Source organism: Primulina eburnea, chromosome 10 (genome assembly GCF_022965805.1).
Source record: "Primulina eburnea isolate SZY01 chromosome 10, ASM2296580v1, whole genome shotgun sequence".
Lineage (NCBI taxonomy): Eukaryota > Viridiplantae > Streptophyta > Magnoliopsida > Lamiales > Gesneriaceae > Primulina > Primulina eburnea.
In genome coordinates this window covers 5304540-5317264 of record NC_133110.1, presented here as the reverse complement: position 1 = coordinate 5317264, position 12725 = coordinate 5304540, and the positions used below count along the sequence as shown (strand labels likewise).

Genomic DNA, 12725 nt, shown 5'->3' with positions numbered 1-12725 from the left:
TATTTACCTTCAACTTTTAATTCAATTTTTTAAAAAAATCAAATAATAAATAAATAATCTATAGAATTTTTTTATAAATATAAATAAAAATCTTGTAAAATAAATTTACAAAATTATTTGAAAATATCTAAAAATTTGTGAGATCATACAAAATTATAAAAAAAAAACTATGACTCGATGAAAATATGTTATTTAAAAATAAGAACAAATCTTACTTTAAAAAAAAAAAAGAACAAATCTCGCGACGAATGCATATTTTGAATGATTCAAAGATAAAAAGGTCGGACCGTCGAAATCGGGAGAAAGTCAATATGATTGGAAGGAGAGAGTATTAAGCTAATATTTTGTGGGAAATGCAAGACTGAAAGAAGCCTTCAGATAATTAATTTCTGTTCGATTTTTCCTCCGAAATGTAAAACATTGCGACTGTTGACAGTTCACGCGCAAACACTCTCTGTTTGTTTATAATGGGCCCAGTTTTCCACTGAAGATGTTAATGGTGTGAAATCGAGGAAGAGCGTAAATTTACTATAGAGATTTGATTGAAGAATTTTGGTGTCGTAATCTTACTTCAGTGCTTTTCTTTTTCTCCCACCATTTGTCCTGCTGTCTCGCATTTTGGGCTTTTAGGGTTTCCTTTTGTAGGATAACACAGTTTGAGGTGTTTCCCATTTTCTCTCTTCATTGGGTAATGTCCCATTCATTTTGTTAGGTTACGCCATGTGGGTTTTTAATTTGGTGCGTGGGTTTTGTCAGCTTTAATCTATACTTGCAGTTGATATTTGTTTTCTGGGGGTTACTGGATCTCTGCTTGGTGCAACTGAAGTAAGAATCTTTTTTGCATCTATCATTGTTTGATTTGATAGATTCTGTTTGTAGATTGACAGATTGTGAAACTGAAAATTTGAAAGATTCGATTTTGGTGGGCATTCTTGTTGTAGGTTATATCGGTTGCAGGATTTGAGTTGAATTGGCCGGTTTTTATACTCAATCCAGCAATTAAGATACAAATGTTATTAAGTTGGAAGATTTTTCAATTCCTGATGGGTTGAGTTTCAACAAATGGATAGGGTGATTCAGCCTCCCCTGGTAAACATATTGTAAATTTCTGCAATTACCAAATTTGATTGTTTTTTTTCATAATGTTACGTCTTTTTGAAGTTTTTGTTGATTGTAATGTTTTTGTATTTTTAATTTAGAGGTTTCGTAGTCTTGTTTGCTTCGAGTATTCACACGCAGAATTGTTCATCTTTTGCCAAAATTGTCCTTTAACATTCACAGATAGAGATCAACATTCTTATTTGTGGGAAATGACATTGACACAATAGTTATGATTGGCGCTGGAATTTGTACGTCCTCATTGCTTGAGGCTAGAATTAGTTCTTGTATGGGAATGGAAATCATCCTCTTTATTGTTTAAGTTTCCTTTTTTTTTAATATGTCCATGTAAATATAAATGTACATGTGTAATACTCCACGTCTATTATATAAGTTTTAGAAAGATTTTTGGATGTGAATATTGTAGTACGAGGCTCTCCAAGGATGTGACTGGAAATTGTGATTTTCCACAGGACCGAGGACCTTGCTGTTAAACTGTATATTAGCTGTTGAGCTCTTGTGGATACTAACTTATTCTTAGAATTGACTATTGAAAACTGTATAATATTATTTCTTAAGAAGAGCAATGAAGATTTTGAGCTTGTAATGGTTACATTATGTAACTTTTATATCTCTAACAATATGAATATTGGTGCTGGGACAACAGTTAAGAGAATCATAGCTATGAGTATCATGTAAGAATGCTAGATTTTAACTTTCCCACCTTTGCGACATGACTTCATCAGTTCCTAGTCCGGCCATATCCAAAAGCCAAAGCAGTCAAATCTCATTTGTTGACAACCTTCTACACTTTTGACCTTCCTAATTTCCCAATTCTGTTTGCTTTTATGTCTGATTTAATTTCTCTTCTTGACTAAAATGCTTAGAACTATCCTTATGGTGGGAGGGGAGGACACGATATTTTTTTTACCCTTTAACTTTTCCTAGGTGAGGAATCGAGATGTGTAAGCCAGAGGTGTGGGGCCTATGGATGTTTAAAAACTTTTGCTTACAGTATGAATTAGATCGATTATTATTTTTTAAAATCCTGCCACATCTGAAGAGTAACATAATTATGGAAGAGCAAACAATAAGGAGTTGTGGAATGAAAGGAATGGTTGATTTTTTACGAAATGCATGAGAGAAAACTCAACCATGAGCCAGGTTGCGATTTGGACACTGGTGGGCAAAGGCCTTGAAAAACTCCGTTTAGTTTTTATTAATCGGGCGACAACCTTTATTAGTCTAGGTCAATAGTTGTTCAATTTGTTTGCAACTGTTCAGGGTGAGAGTCGGTTTGTCCTTCTAACATTTTTGGAAGATTGCATGTATGGACTATGGACTTCTTATCCTTCAATTGTACTTCTCTTTATTCGTCAATAATTTTGTTTCTATCCAAAAAAATGCGTTATTTGGCATAACTGAAATGAAAAGGAAAGACCATAAGTTGTTGAGTATAACATGGAATCTTAATTTGAAATAGTGACGTGGACTAAAATATTTGCTTAGCTTCAAGGAATTAAATATAATAAAATTACTGTCTCATTATGGTGTAAATTGTTAAAGAATGATTTGACCTAAACCCCCTTGCATTGTTTTGGTGGCGGTTAACCGATAAATAATAATGTTTGTTGCAGGTAGATACAACAGCTTGCCTCTGTAGAGTAGATGCAGGTCTCAAAACAGTTGTAGGGGCTAAAAAGTATGTGCCAGGAACAAAGCTTTGTCTTCGACCTGACATTAAACCTTCCATTCACCCCTCCAGACAGAAGCCACCACGTGACCGAAGTAGGAGTCAATCCCCTCTGCTTCCGGGTCTTCCGGATGATCTTGCTATTGCTTGCTTGATCCGTGTCCCGAGAATCGAGCATTGCAAGCTTCGTCTAGTTTGCAAAAGATGGTATCGCCTTCTGGCTGGAAATTTCTTTTACTCGCTTCGGAAAAATCTTGGAATTTCAGAGGAGTGGATTTATGTATTGAAAAGAGACAAAGATGGAAAAATATCATGGCTCGCCTTTGACCCAACATATCAGCTATGGCAGCCTCTCCCACCTGTGCCCAAAGAATATTCTGAAGCCCTTGAATTTGGATGTGCTGTACTTAGTGGTTGTCACCTTTATTTGTTTGGCGGGAAAGATCCAGTGAAGGGTTGCATGAGGAGAGTTGTCTTTTTCAGTGCTAGGACTAATAAATGGCATCGTGCCCCAGACATGCTTCGGAGACGACATTTCTTTGGCAGTTGTGTCATAAACAATCGGTTGTATGTAGCTGGTGGGGAGAATGAGGGGGTTCACAGGTCTCTAAGATCTGCTGAGGTTTATGATCCTAACAAGAATAGATGGTCTTTCATTTCTGATATGAGCACTGCCATGGTGCCTTTTATAGGGGTTGTGTACGAAGGGAAATGGTTCTTGAAAGGTCTTGGTTCTCACCGGCAAGTCCTTAGTGAGGTTTACGAACCTGAAACTGATAGCTGGTACCCGGTCTATGATGGAATGGTCTCAGGTTGGAGGAATCCTAGCACCACAATTGATGGACATCTCTATGCTTTAGATTGCAAAGATGGCTGCAGACTTCGATCGTACGATAAAACAACGGGTTCGTGGACCAAGCATGTTGATAGTAAAATGCATTTGGGCAGCTCAAAGGCCTTAGAGGCTTCTGCTCTCCTTCCTCTTAATGGGAAATTGTGCATTATCCGAAATAACATGAGTATTACTCTGGTTGATGTTTTGAAATCTGATCACGGTCAGGCAGCTACTGCTGAGCATTTATGGGAAACTATTTCTGGGAAAGGACATTTGAAAACTTTGGTCACCAATTTTTTGTCCAATCTTGCTGGTAGAAATCGGCTAAAAAATCGCATAGTTCATTGTCAGGTTCTCCAAGCTTGAGAGGTATGTATGGCGTGTTCCTACGGACACGAGCTACTGGTAATGGGAATGGCGTTTGAAGTGTAAGATTTCATTTTGGTAGAGAGGTTAAATTGCTATGCTCAGTTATCGTTTGATATCACACAATACCATTTTTTACATGTCTTAAAATTAAGAGAGCAGGCATCTGTTGTAAAATTCTTGAATCATCCTAATGTTATATGAATAATTTTGTTCAACCAGTACTCCAGGATGCCAATTCCAAGCGGGAAAATGGTTGTTTTAAGAGCTTGATTTTATTTTATTTTATTTTTTAATGATTCAAGATTTGGGTAGATGCTAGTTACGTCAAAGAGTGTTGAAGTACATTCTAGCTGATTGAACCTTCTCAAGTTTTTGGGTATAGTTTCTTTCATTTCTGGAAATGGTGTGTTCACTAGGAGTGCAAGATCGTGGTTATTTATTTTTTTATTTTTGCTGATTGAACCTGTGTTAAAATTTGATTCTGAAATATTTGAGATGTGATGGAAGTTAATTGCTGAAAATATTAGTTTTGCCCTTTCACTAGCAATCTTATTTCAGATGGTTTCTTTAATTGAGGAAAAAAAATCAGCCTGCAATTGAAGCAGAGTAACAGAAAATGGATCGTGCACAAATAGAAAAAGACCTTGGAACCAAACGAAGCTATTGATACTGGAGGAACCAAACATCTCAACAACAATCTTTTGAAGCAAATTTGCTAATAAGAAACAACATTTTCTATTGCTAAAAAGAGATATTTCTAGAAAGGAAGTCGTGTTTTATAGTCTTGCGAAATGGAACATTATTGGTTGTGTACGATACAAGGCAACAAGACATAGGATTACAACAGAAAGCACAAAAACAAAGAATCAAAAACAATTAAGACTGAATTTTATGAATCAATCTGTGATCCAGAGAACTTAGAACGTGCCAACAAAAAACTCTTCTCCCTCTGATTCTTGTACTCATTGTATCGTAGGAAGAAATAGCTCAGATAATCAAAATCAATTGGAGACATTTTGGCCTGCCACAACAAACAAGCAAATCTTAATACAACAACTCGACTTTTTACGAGCAACAGTAGGAAAAAAACTAAAATTACCTGGATGAGAGCCCATAAAGCCCAGTAAAGATGCGAAGCTAGCATAAAGGTATTTGTCTCCAGGTAAAGAGCTTTGAGTTCTTCATCAGAAACCTGCAGGCCGGTTGTAGCCAATTTTCATTAAAAATCGCACAATAAACTAGTCTTTGGATTTGGATCACCTTAGTTACGTCTATTATCTTAGATAACATATACCAACACAGATTATTGTCATTTTACGTCGTATTTCCCCCCAATAAGCAGAGCTACAAGTGTTCGAGTGTTCGGACCCATCTATAATGCCTCTTTTGACTCCATAGCTAATCATATTAGTTAAATTCAAATAAACATTTGGTACTGGTTCTATTATCAGAGGTATGAAAGACTGCAAAATACTTCGTGTGGGCTATCTGGTTTTAAGTAGTATCTGAAGAAGTGGTATTGTTCGTCTTTAATTGGGTACCTGCAGATGAAACAGCTCTCAGAATAACTACAAATACATCCTATATTCTGCGAAAGACGAATGCAAATTAAATACAAAATTAGGAAAGGATGATGACGCACAAGCTATAGTCACAATCATAGCCAGCATATTCGTTGAAGTGATTTCCGATGTCAAAACCTCTGTAACTGTATGATCCATACTCAAAGTCGATGAAGTAAAGCTTATCTGAAAATTTACCAAAACACATGGGAGCGCTCATAAGAATGTCGGTAATGACGAAAGAAAAATTACGGACATCTTTTACATCAATCTCGATCACCACATTTTGAAATTTCTCCCAAATGAAAAAAGGAAAAAGGGGAGCCAATTCAAGTCTTGAAAATTCATATGCTCAAAGAGCTTCAATAAGTCAGATACATCACCCGTCAACAATTTAATGACCAAAATTGTGTGATGCTTCTATGTCATTCCTTTCATAATTCATATAAACTTGTCCTCAAATTGTCCTAAAGATAGTATTTCCACCTCAAATTTCAAGAAAACGTTTATTTATTCTATATAATACAGTTCATGTACTTCACATCATATCTCAACCAAATGGTAATTAAGACTACGTAAGTAACCCATACATATTCACCTCAAGGATGTCATTCATATTGGATTTAAATCATGTTGAAAATGTTAATACCATGTCATAACAGAAATAAAAACCAATTAGAACCCGTGTGCTATCGTTCTGATACATTTGCATAAGCTAAAACTGAACCCACGTGTCAACAGTGACGTTGGCTAAAATTTTAAAACAAGTATGACTGTATGAGAAGGTCAAAGAAGCCCATAATCAGCTGGTGACATAAAATAGCATGTCACTTACTGTGTGAGAGAGAGACTGATTGTAAAACTATGGATGATGCTTACCTTCTTCATCATTAAGCATCAAATTCCCAGAAAGTAGATCATTGTGTGAAAACACAATGGGAGCATTAAAGCGATCTGTCATTTCCTGTTCCAGAATAAGAAAATTATTGTTCACTAATAATAATCTAACTTCTCACACAAGATAGCAGAAACGAAGAAAAATGCCTACGGTCTTCATTAGCCAATATCTCACTACATTGGTCAACTATTGACTGCAAAAAACCTCAGGTATTGCGGCCTCATCAATAACAACAATTTCACGTCAATGCATCATTTTTCTTCCTTTTTTGAAAACTGTTGCATCCATAATGTTATTGCAGTAGCGGGGCAAATAATGAATCCCAGGTTTTTTAGGTAAACCTCTGTTGATTTTGAACAAAATTCAAGAATTCATTGTTCTCGGATGGTAGATACTGTGAATAGTCTTTCCGATCAAAACTAATCATTATACGGAATAACTTACAGCATAGGCTAACATATAGAGACTTTTTTATGTGAAGTTGATCAATAACTATTTGTGAAGTTAAGAACAAGAAGACAATGTTCAAATGAGCGAAGACAACCATATAAGTATTAATCCAAGATATCAATCAGAATTTTCCATTCTTCTATGTAACAATCAGAGGCAATGGCAAAATATACAACCCCCCAGAGACATATGCAACACATAACCTTGAGTTCAATGATTTCTTTATGAATTTCTCCAAATGAAATCGTCTCATACTTTTTTTGCTTCTCATGATCATCAAACTTGAGGCTTGACGCTGCATGTAAAATTCCCAGTTATCAAACATAAAATATATAGATAACTACCACTGACAGCCAAATCTTACAAGATTCCAAATTCATTATATAAAATATTGAAAAGTAAGCACATCCAAATCATTTACTGCTAATAGAGAACCTCTTTCAAAGAACTTGAAGACGTCATTCCACAGTTGAGGCTCTTTAGAACCAGCTATTCCGACCTCATGGAACCTCCGGAGCTGTTTAGCAATTTTTGAGACGAGCTTTGGCTTTCGCATGTCTGTCAAGAAAACCCACCAAGACGGGGAAAAATTTCAAATTTAAATCATAAATATTGTGACGATACAAAGTGTTCAATGGTGGTCCTCGCAGGTATAGCTGTAGCATTTAAAATGGAAGGTGGCTAGAAACAAAGCTGAAAAGAATGTTCACCCAATGGTGTTAGGGTACGAGCATTGATAAATGACTGCACCATGCCATTTCCAAAAACACCAAGTAACTTGGCACCAAATCCTGCGGCTGAGAGGAATGGAATAGCCTGCACATAAAATGTTAAGCTCAAACAAAATGCAGTCAATAACATGAGATTTAAAAATCTTTAGAACATGTACAGTTGGTGTTTGGAAAATTTTAGCCAATATAACATACATCAACAGCTTGTAAATTCCAATAGAGCACTCAATAACAGCAATTAGACTTGTGCAATTAATTTAAAATAATTGAAGTTTACTTATATTTAGAAACAAGTAATCGACTATATTGAATACCAAATGGTCATGATAAAGGAAGGCCCGAAAGGATATTTTTAGAAACATCTAGCTCATATCAATGGAGTGAGAGATGAGATGACAGTTGCTAAGCAGTAGAGGTAGATGCTTTGGGAGGAAGTACTCATAAATTGCATGTACATTTTTCGGGTCTAAACCCCCCCACGTGCACTCAAAAACAATAGGTCCAGAATAATTCGCAATCAAGCCGAGTCTGACTTGCTAAGGGGGAGAGCAAAAATGCTCACAAACATCACCAATTTACCTGCAATTCCCTTTCACGATTGATCACATATTCAGTATTCGGTCCATACAATCGAACAGTCATATGCACAACATTTCCATCTTTTTCTTTCACAGATACCTTGAGTACTGTTGCATTCAAAATCAAAATATAAATGATTTGTTAATGACAGCCAGTAAACCATCAAATGTAAAAATAAGAACATACTACTTTCTCGTAAATTAAAAAAATTTAAGAACGTTATTTTTAATCCATTTCTTTTGAGAGAAACAGGAAAGAAACGCACACAGATTTGTAATGCCACCAGATACCGTTTCAAGAGAGAAATCCGACGCATCCAAACTTGACCATTGTTTGAATAGATCCTTGCACAGCTCCCTGGCAAAAAGAAAATCGTTAATCCAAAAGGTTAAAACAGGAAATTTTGAGAGAGAGGTATGAGAAAAGTTCAAATCATTTGACTTCAACTCAATTACTTGCGGTGATACCTCGTAGTTTTTTTCAATAAGTAATTATTTTAAAATGTTTTGTTCCATGATATATCATTTAAGAAAAAATGAAATAAATAAAACGTTGAACTGAAAGTTGCAACAGAAAATAAAAAAGACACTATGCGTCAATTCACATCGAGTGAGTATGTATGGATTTAGAAACACACAGGACCCAAAGAATATGAACATGGATTACAAAAAAATTACATCCAGCAAAAGCTATCATCGTGAAATTTGCACGAGCTGTCTACAATTTCATAAATTGCGACTAAACTTTATCTCAAGTTTTAACATTCTTTTTGACAAATCAAAAGTTTAATAAGCACGTAGTGTGTATCTAATACTCTGAAAACCAAACTAGATTATAAAGTTGCGATTGGTGGAAACTATAAAAAATATGCAGGGTGTTGTTTATTTGAGGCATGCACACAAACCCGGAGCTTGCACTTGGATGAGGATAAAAATCTCCGAAAGATCATCAATACATCTTCAAATTTATAGAACTGAACTGATGAGGTAAAAAACAAAAGGTTTTGAGCTAGAACCCAATAAAAGCACTCCTGCAGTTGGGATATGTTGGTAATGAACATATCACTAATCATTCATCATATAGAGTCTGATTCTTTGGAGAAACTGAATCAAGTTTAGGAAAAGAGGAACTTCATATTTTGAATACTACCCACATTGACACAAGAACCTGTCTTTTATCTTGGAGCAAATATTGAAAAATGAACATTGAAGGAAATCATTCCCAACAAGCTAGGAGCTTATCCATGCATGTCAGACACTTTAAGATGCTCGTCTTTTCAACAACACTGCTAAGGGGTCTCGCCATCATCTTCTTCCTAACAGTCTCTGCCTCAATCTAGATGGCTCTCTGAACCACTTCAGTGGATTGAGAATTCCAAACCAATATTACTTAACCCCGGGACAGCCCTTTTGCCTATATAGATGATGTGACAACCAAGCCAAAAACTTGAATGTCCTCGATAATACTTTGTCCAAGATATCAGAAATCAGCTTAATCCTCACATGCTAACTTTGCACTTACATGGTTACCATAGTTGTACCCGACCAAGTGACTCCGTGCGGTCACCACAAGATCCATTTGATCAATCAGAGTCATGAGTTACATCGAAATGACACAGCCTCTCACGCATGCTCGCATACCAATGTGAAAGGTTTACTACAAGCAAGCAAGTACGTCTCCAACACATATCAATCATCAATGAAATAATTCTTTTCCTTTCCTCATCAGCGATCTCAAAAATTCTGACACCGTGAATTAGCAGAATTAAGTTTTAAGGTCAAGATAAACTTAATCACTAATAAAGTCTACCAGAAGATCTAAAATCAAGCAGAAAACCAAAACATAATAAGAAAGAATAAAATGATTACACAATACGAGGCTTCATTTCAGGGAGGGAGAGCGAGTGGTCAACGGCAAGAGAAGACGACGGAACTTCCGAGCTGTGACTCTCCGGTACTTCCACCGCATTCCAGATATTCTCCGTCGACCCCATCCAATGTTTTCGCACGAAAAACAACGAAAACTTAGCTGAAAAAATGAAATTTCGGAATCGTTTGGATTCAAATTCACTCGGAATTTTCGAGGCTGATTCAGCGTAGTATGTATTCTTACCTAGCTTTGCATCGTTCCTTTTTAACGAAATATCAACACTTTGGCAAATCCGTTGTGTCCCTCCCTCTCAATTGTGGGAAGATTTAGATGTATGGACCTGCAAGAAAATTTCATGGAAGAAATATTTAAATATCATATTTGCCCTTTTTTTTAAAATAATAATTTAATTAATATACAATTAAACTGATCTTTTGTTAGGAGTGTATCAACGCAGAGATTTAATGATTTTCAATGAATTTTTTTAAACGATAGATTTTCGTGAATTTGATAGATTATTGATTTTTATAAAATCATACAGATTTATAAGCTAAATTACATGGATTTTTGTAGAGTTTTTGCAAAATTTTGATAAATATTTATACATTTTTTTTATTGATGGTGTAAATTTTGTAAATATATTTAAATTCATTTTGAAATAAAATTACTTATTTAAAAATTAAATATATTTAATATATAAAAAAAATCACATTTCAATTTAACAAAATCGAAATTTCAATCCCCATATCCCTAACAAATTAAAATATAAAAAAATTCTATGAATTTATTGAAAATCATTCCTTACGACTCTAACTTATATAAAAAAATGTCCAGAAATTATAACATAATATCTCATTATTGATCATGTCCCTAAAAATACTTATTCATTTAATTGATAGTCAATCCATCCCGTACGCTCTTCAGTTGTCATTTTCAAGAAATCCATATTCTTTGATAAGGTGTTAAGCAAATCAAGAACCTTGTATCGTGTACGGTTATCCAAATTTAGGACTTCTTTGATAGCATCCCAACAAGTGTCACCTGAATTCCCTATTGATTCTATCTTAAAAACTACATTCTTAAGAACATGAGATATTTCACGCATATCGTTTGGGTTTGTCTTCTTGAATGTGCTTGATTTTACTTCAAACTCGGTCCTATCTCGTTTTCTAGTTGTTGGTGGAACCTTTGAATTTATGGGTTGAGAGGATAATGGTGAAGTAGCGTCCTCGAAAATGGAGGCTTGTATGAAGATTCTTGTTTGTCACTTTGCACGAATTCACCACTATTATAATCAAAGACGCAATCATATAATAAATTAGCTTCCCTATTTCTTCAATCTCAAATGTTCTTGCATCTATATCATCTCCTAGTCCAATTGAGTATTTTCTAGTAGCAGTTCATGTTCCAACCGCAATTTTCAAATCTTCATAATCCTCAAAAGTATCGGTCCGATAGTGTTCATGTTTAGAATGAGAGTGATAAAAAATAAAAAACATCAAGTGTTAAAACTATTCATAATTATAATTATAAACATAAATTTTATTATTTTAACTCAAAGACTCTTACCTTAAAATAATCCTTCCATATTTCGTCTTTAGCAGTGAATTTTTTTGTCATCGAATCTCATCCAAAACCAGAGTTATGACGTATAAGCTTATAATAATTGTTGTATCGTTGTTTGAACCATTTTAGACGACTTTGATATTGTGTAACAGTCTTTTCACATCCAAGTTTTTCGTTTAGAGTATGAAGTATTTTTTTATCTACGGTTTTTTTTGTTAAATACTTCATTTTTATCACGTCATCCTCGCATTGCAGCATCTACCATGAGTTTAGCAATTCATTACTCTATTCGGTCGTCCACACATTATATTTTGCTTGTGAATCTCTCATAGATAGTCACATCCAAGTTTTTCGTTTAGAGCATGAAGTATTTTTTTATCTACGGTTTTTTTGTTAAATACTCCATTTTTATCACGTCTTCCTCGCATTGCAGCATCAACCATGAGTTTAGCAATTCATTACTCTCTTTTGTCGTCCACACATTATATTTTACTTGTGAATCTCTCATAGATAGTATTACTTGCATAATATATAAAAGATACAATGATAAGAAGCTAACAAGCATATACATTTTATTAGGTATTGATCAAATGAAGCAAATAACAAATAAGTTTTCGACACAAAATAAAATCAATGGTTATTCTTTTCACATATACATAAATTTCCATGAGTGTTTCTTTTTATTTTTCTAAACAAAAAATTTATTTGATTTACGAATTAATTATCAAAAATCGAAAATTTCATTCAGTTTTCATAAAAAAAAAACAAATAAAATAAATAATAAAGTAGAAAATCAACAAATTTCAAATTCTATTTTATTGAGTTGGGACTTGAGCATAAAGACGAGGGGAATTGGCCGGCCACGTGCGCTTCCATTGTTTGAAAATTTATGCAAATTAATTTATTTTAATAAGCACTTTGATCTTGATCGACAAATTGGATCGGTAAATTATGAAAACAACTTTGAATTTGGAATTATTATTTTTTAGTCTTTGAACGTTATAAGAACAATCTAGTAAAAATTTATTTATCTATCACACACCGTTTGATTCAAACGATAAATATTTATACAAAA

At 34.4% G+C, this 12725-nt stretch overlaps 2 protein-coding genes across 2 annotated transcripts; one reads left to right on the top strand and one right to left on the bottom strand.

The window, feature by feature from the left end:
- The first annotated feature begins 266 nt into the window (after positions 1-266).
- On the top strand, positions 267-4210 carry LOC140842741 (F-box/kelch-repeat protein At1g55270-like). The gene is made up of 3 exons (XM_073210854.1): positions 267-825; positions 942-1089; positions 2736-4210. Exons 2-3 carry the CDS (start codon positions 1063-1065, stop codon positions 3990-3992), a joined length of 1284 nt encoding a protein of 427 aa, XP_073066955.1. The 5' UTR covers positions 267-825; positions 942-1062; the 3' UTR covers positions 3993-4210.
- A 537-nt stretch (positions 4211-4747) lies between these two features.
- LOC140842743 (probable ethanolamine kinase) lies at positions 4748-10439 on the bottom strand. Its single transcript, XM_073210855.1, has 12 exons — positions 10328-10439; positions 10084-10243; positions 8481-8572; positions 8216-8322; positions 7616-7721; positions 7341-7463; positions 7109-7200; positions 6437-6521; positions 5638-5743; positions 5470-5536; positions 5095-5187; positions 4748-5016 (listed from the first exon to the last, which is right to left on the bottom strand). The coding sequence occupies exons 2-12, from the start codon at positions 10206-10208 to the stop codon at positions 4885-4887; spliced, it is 1128 nt and encodes a 375-aa protein (XP_073066956.1). The 5' UTR covers positions 10209-10243; positions 10328-10439; the 3' UTR covers positions 4748-4884.
- Positions 10440-12725: the final 2286 nt, after the last annotated feature.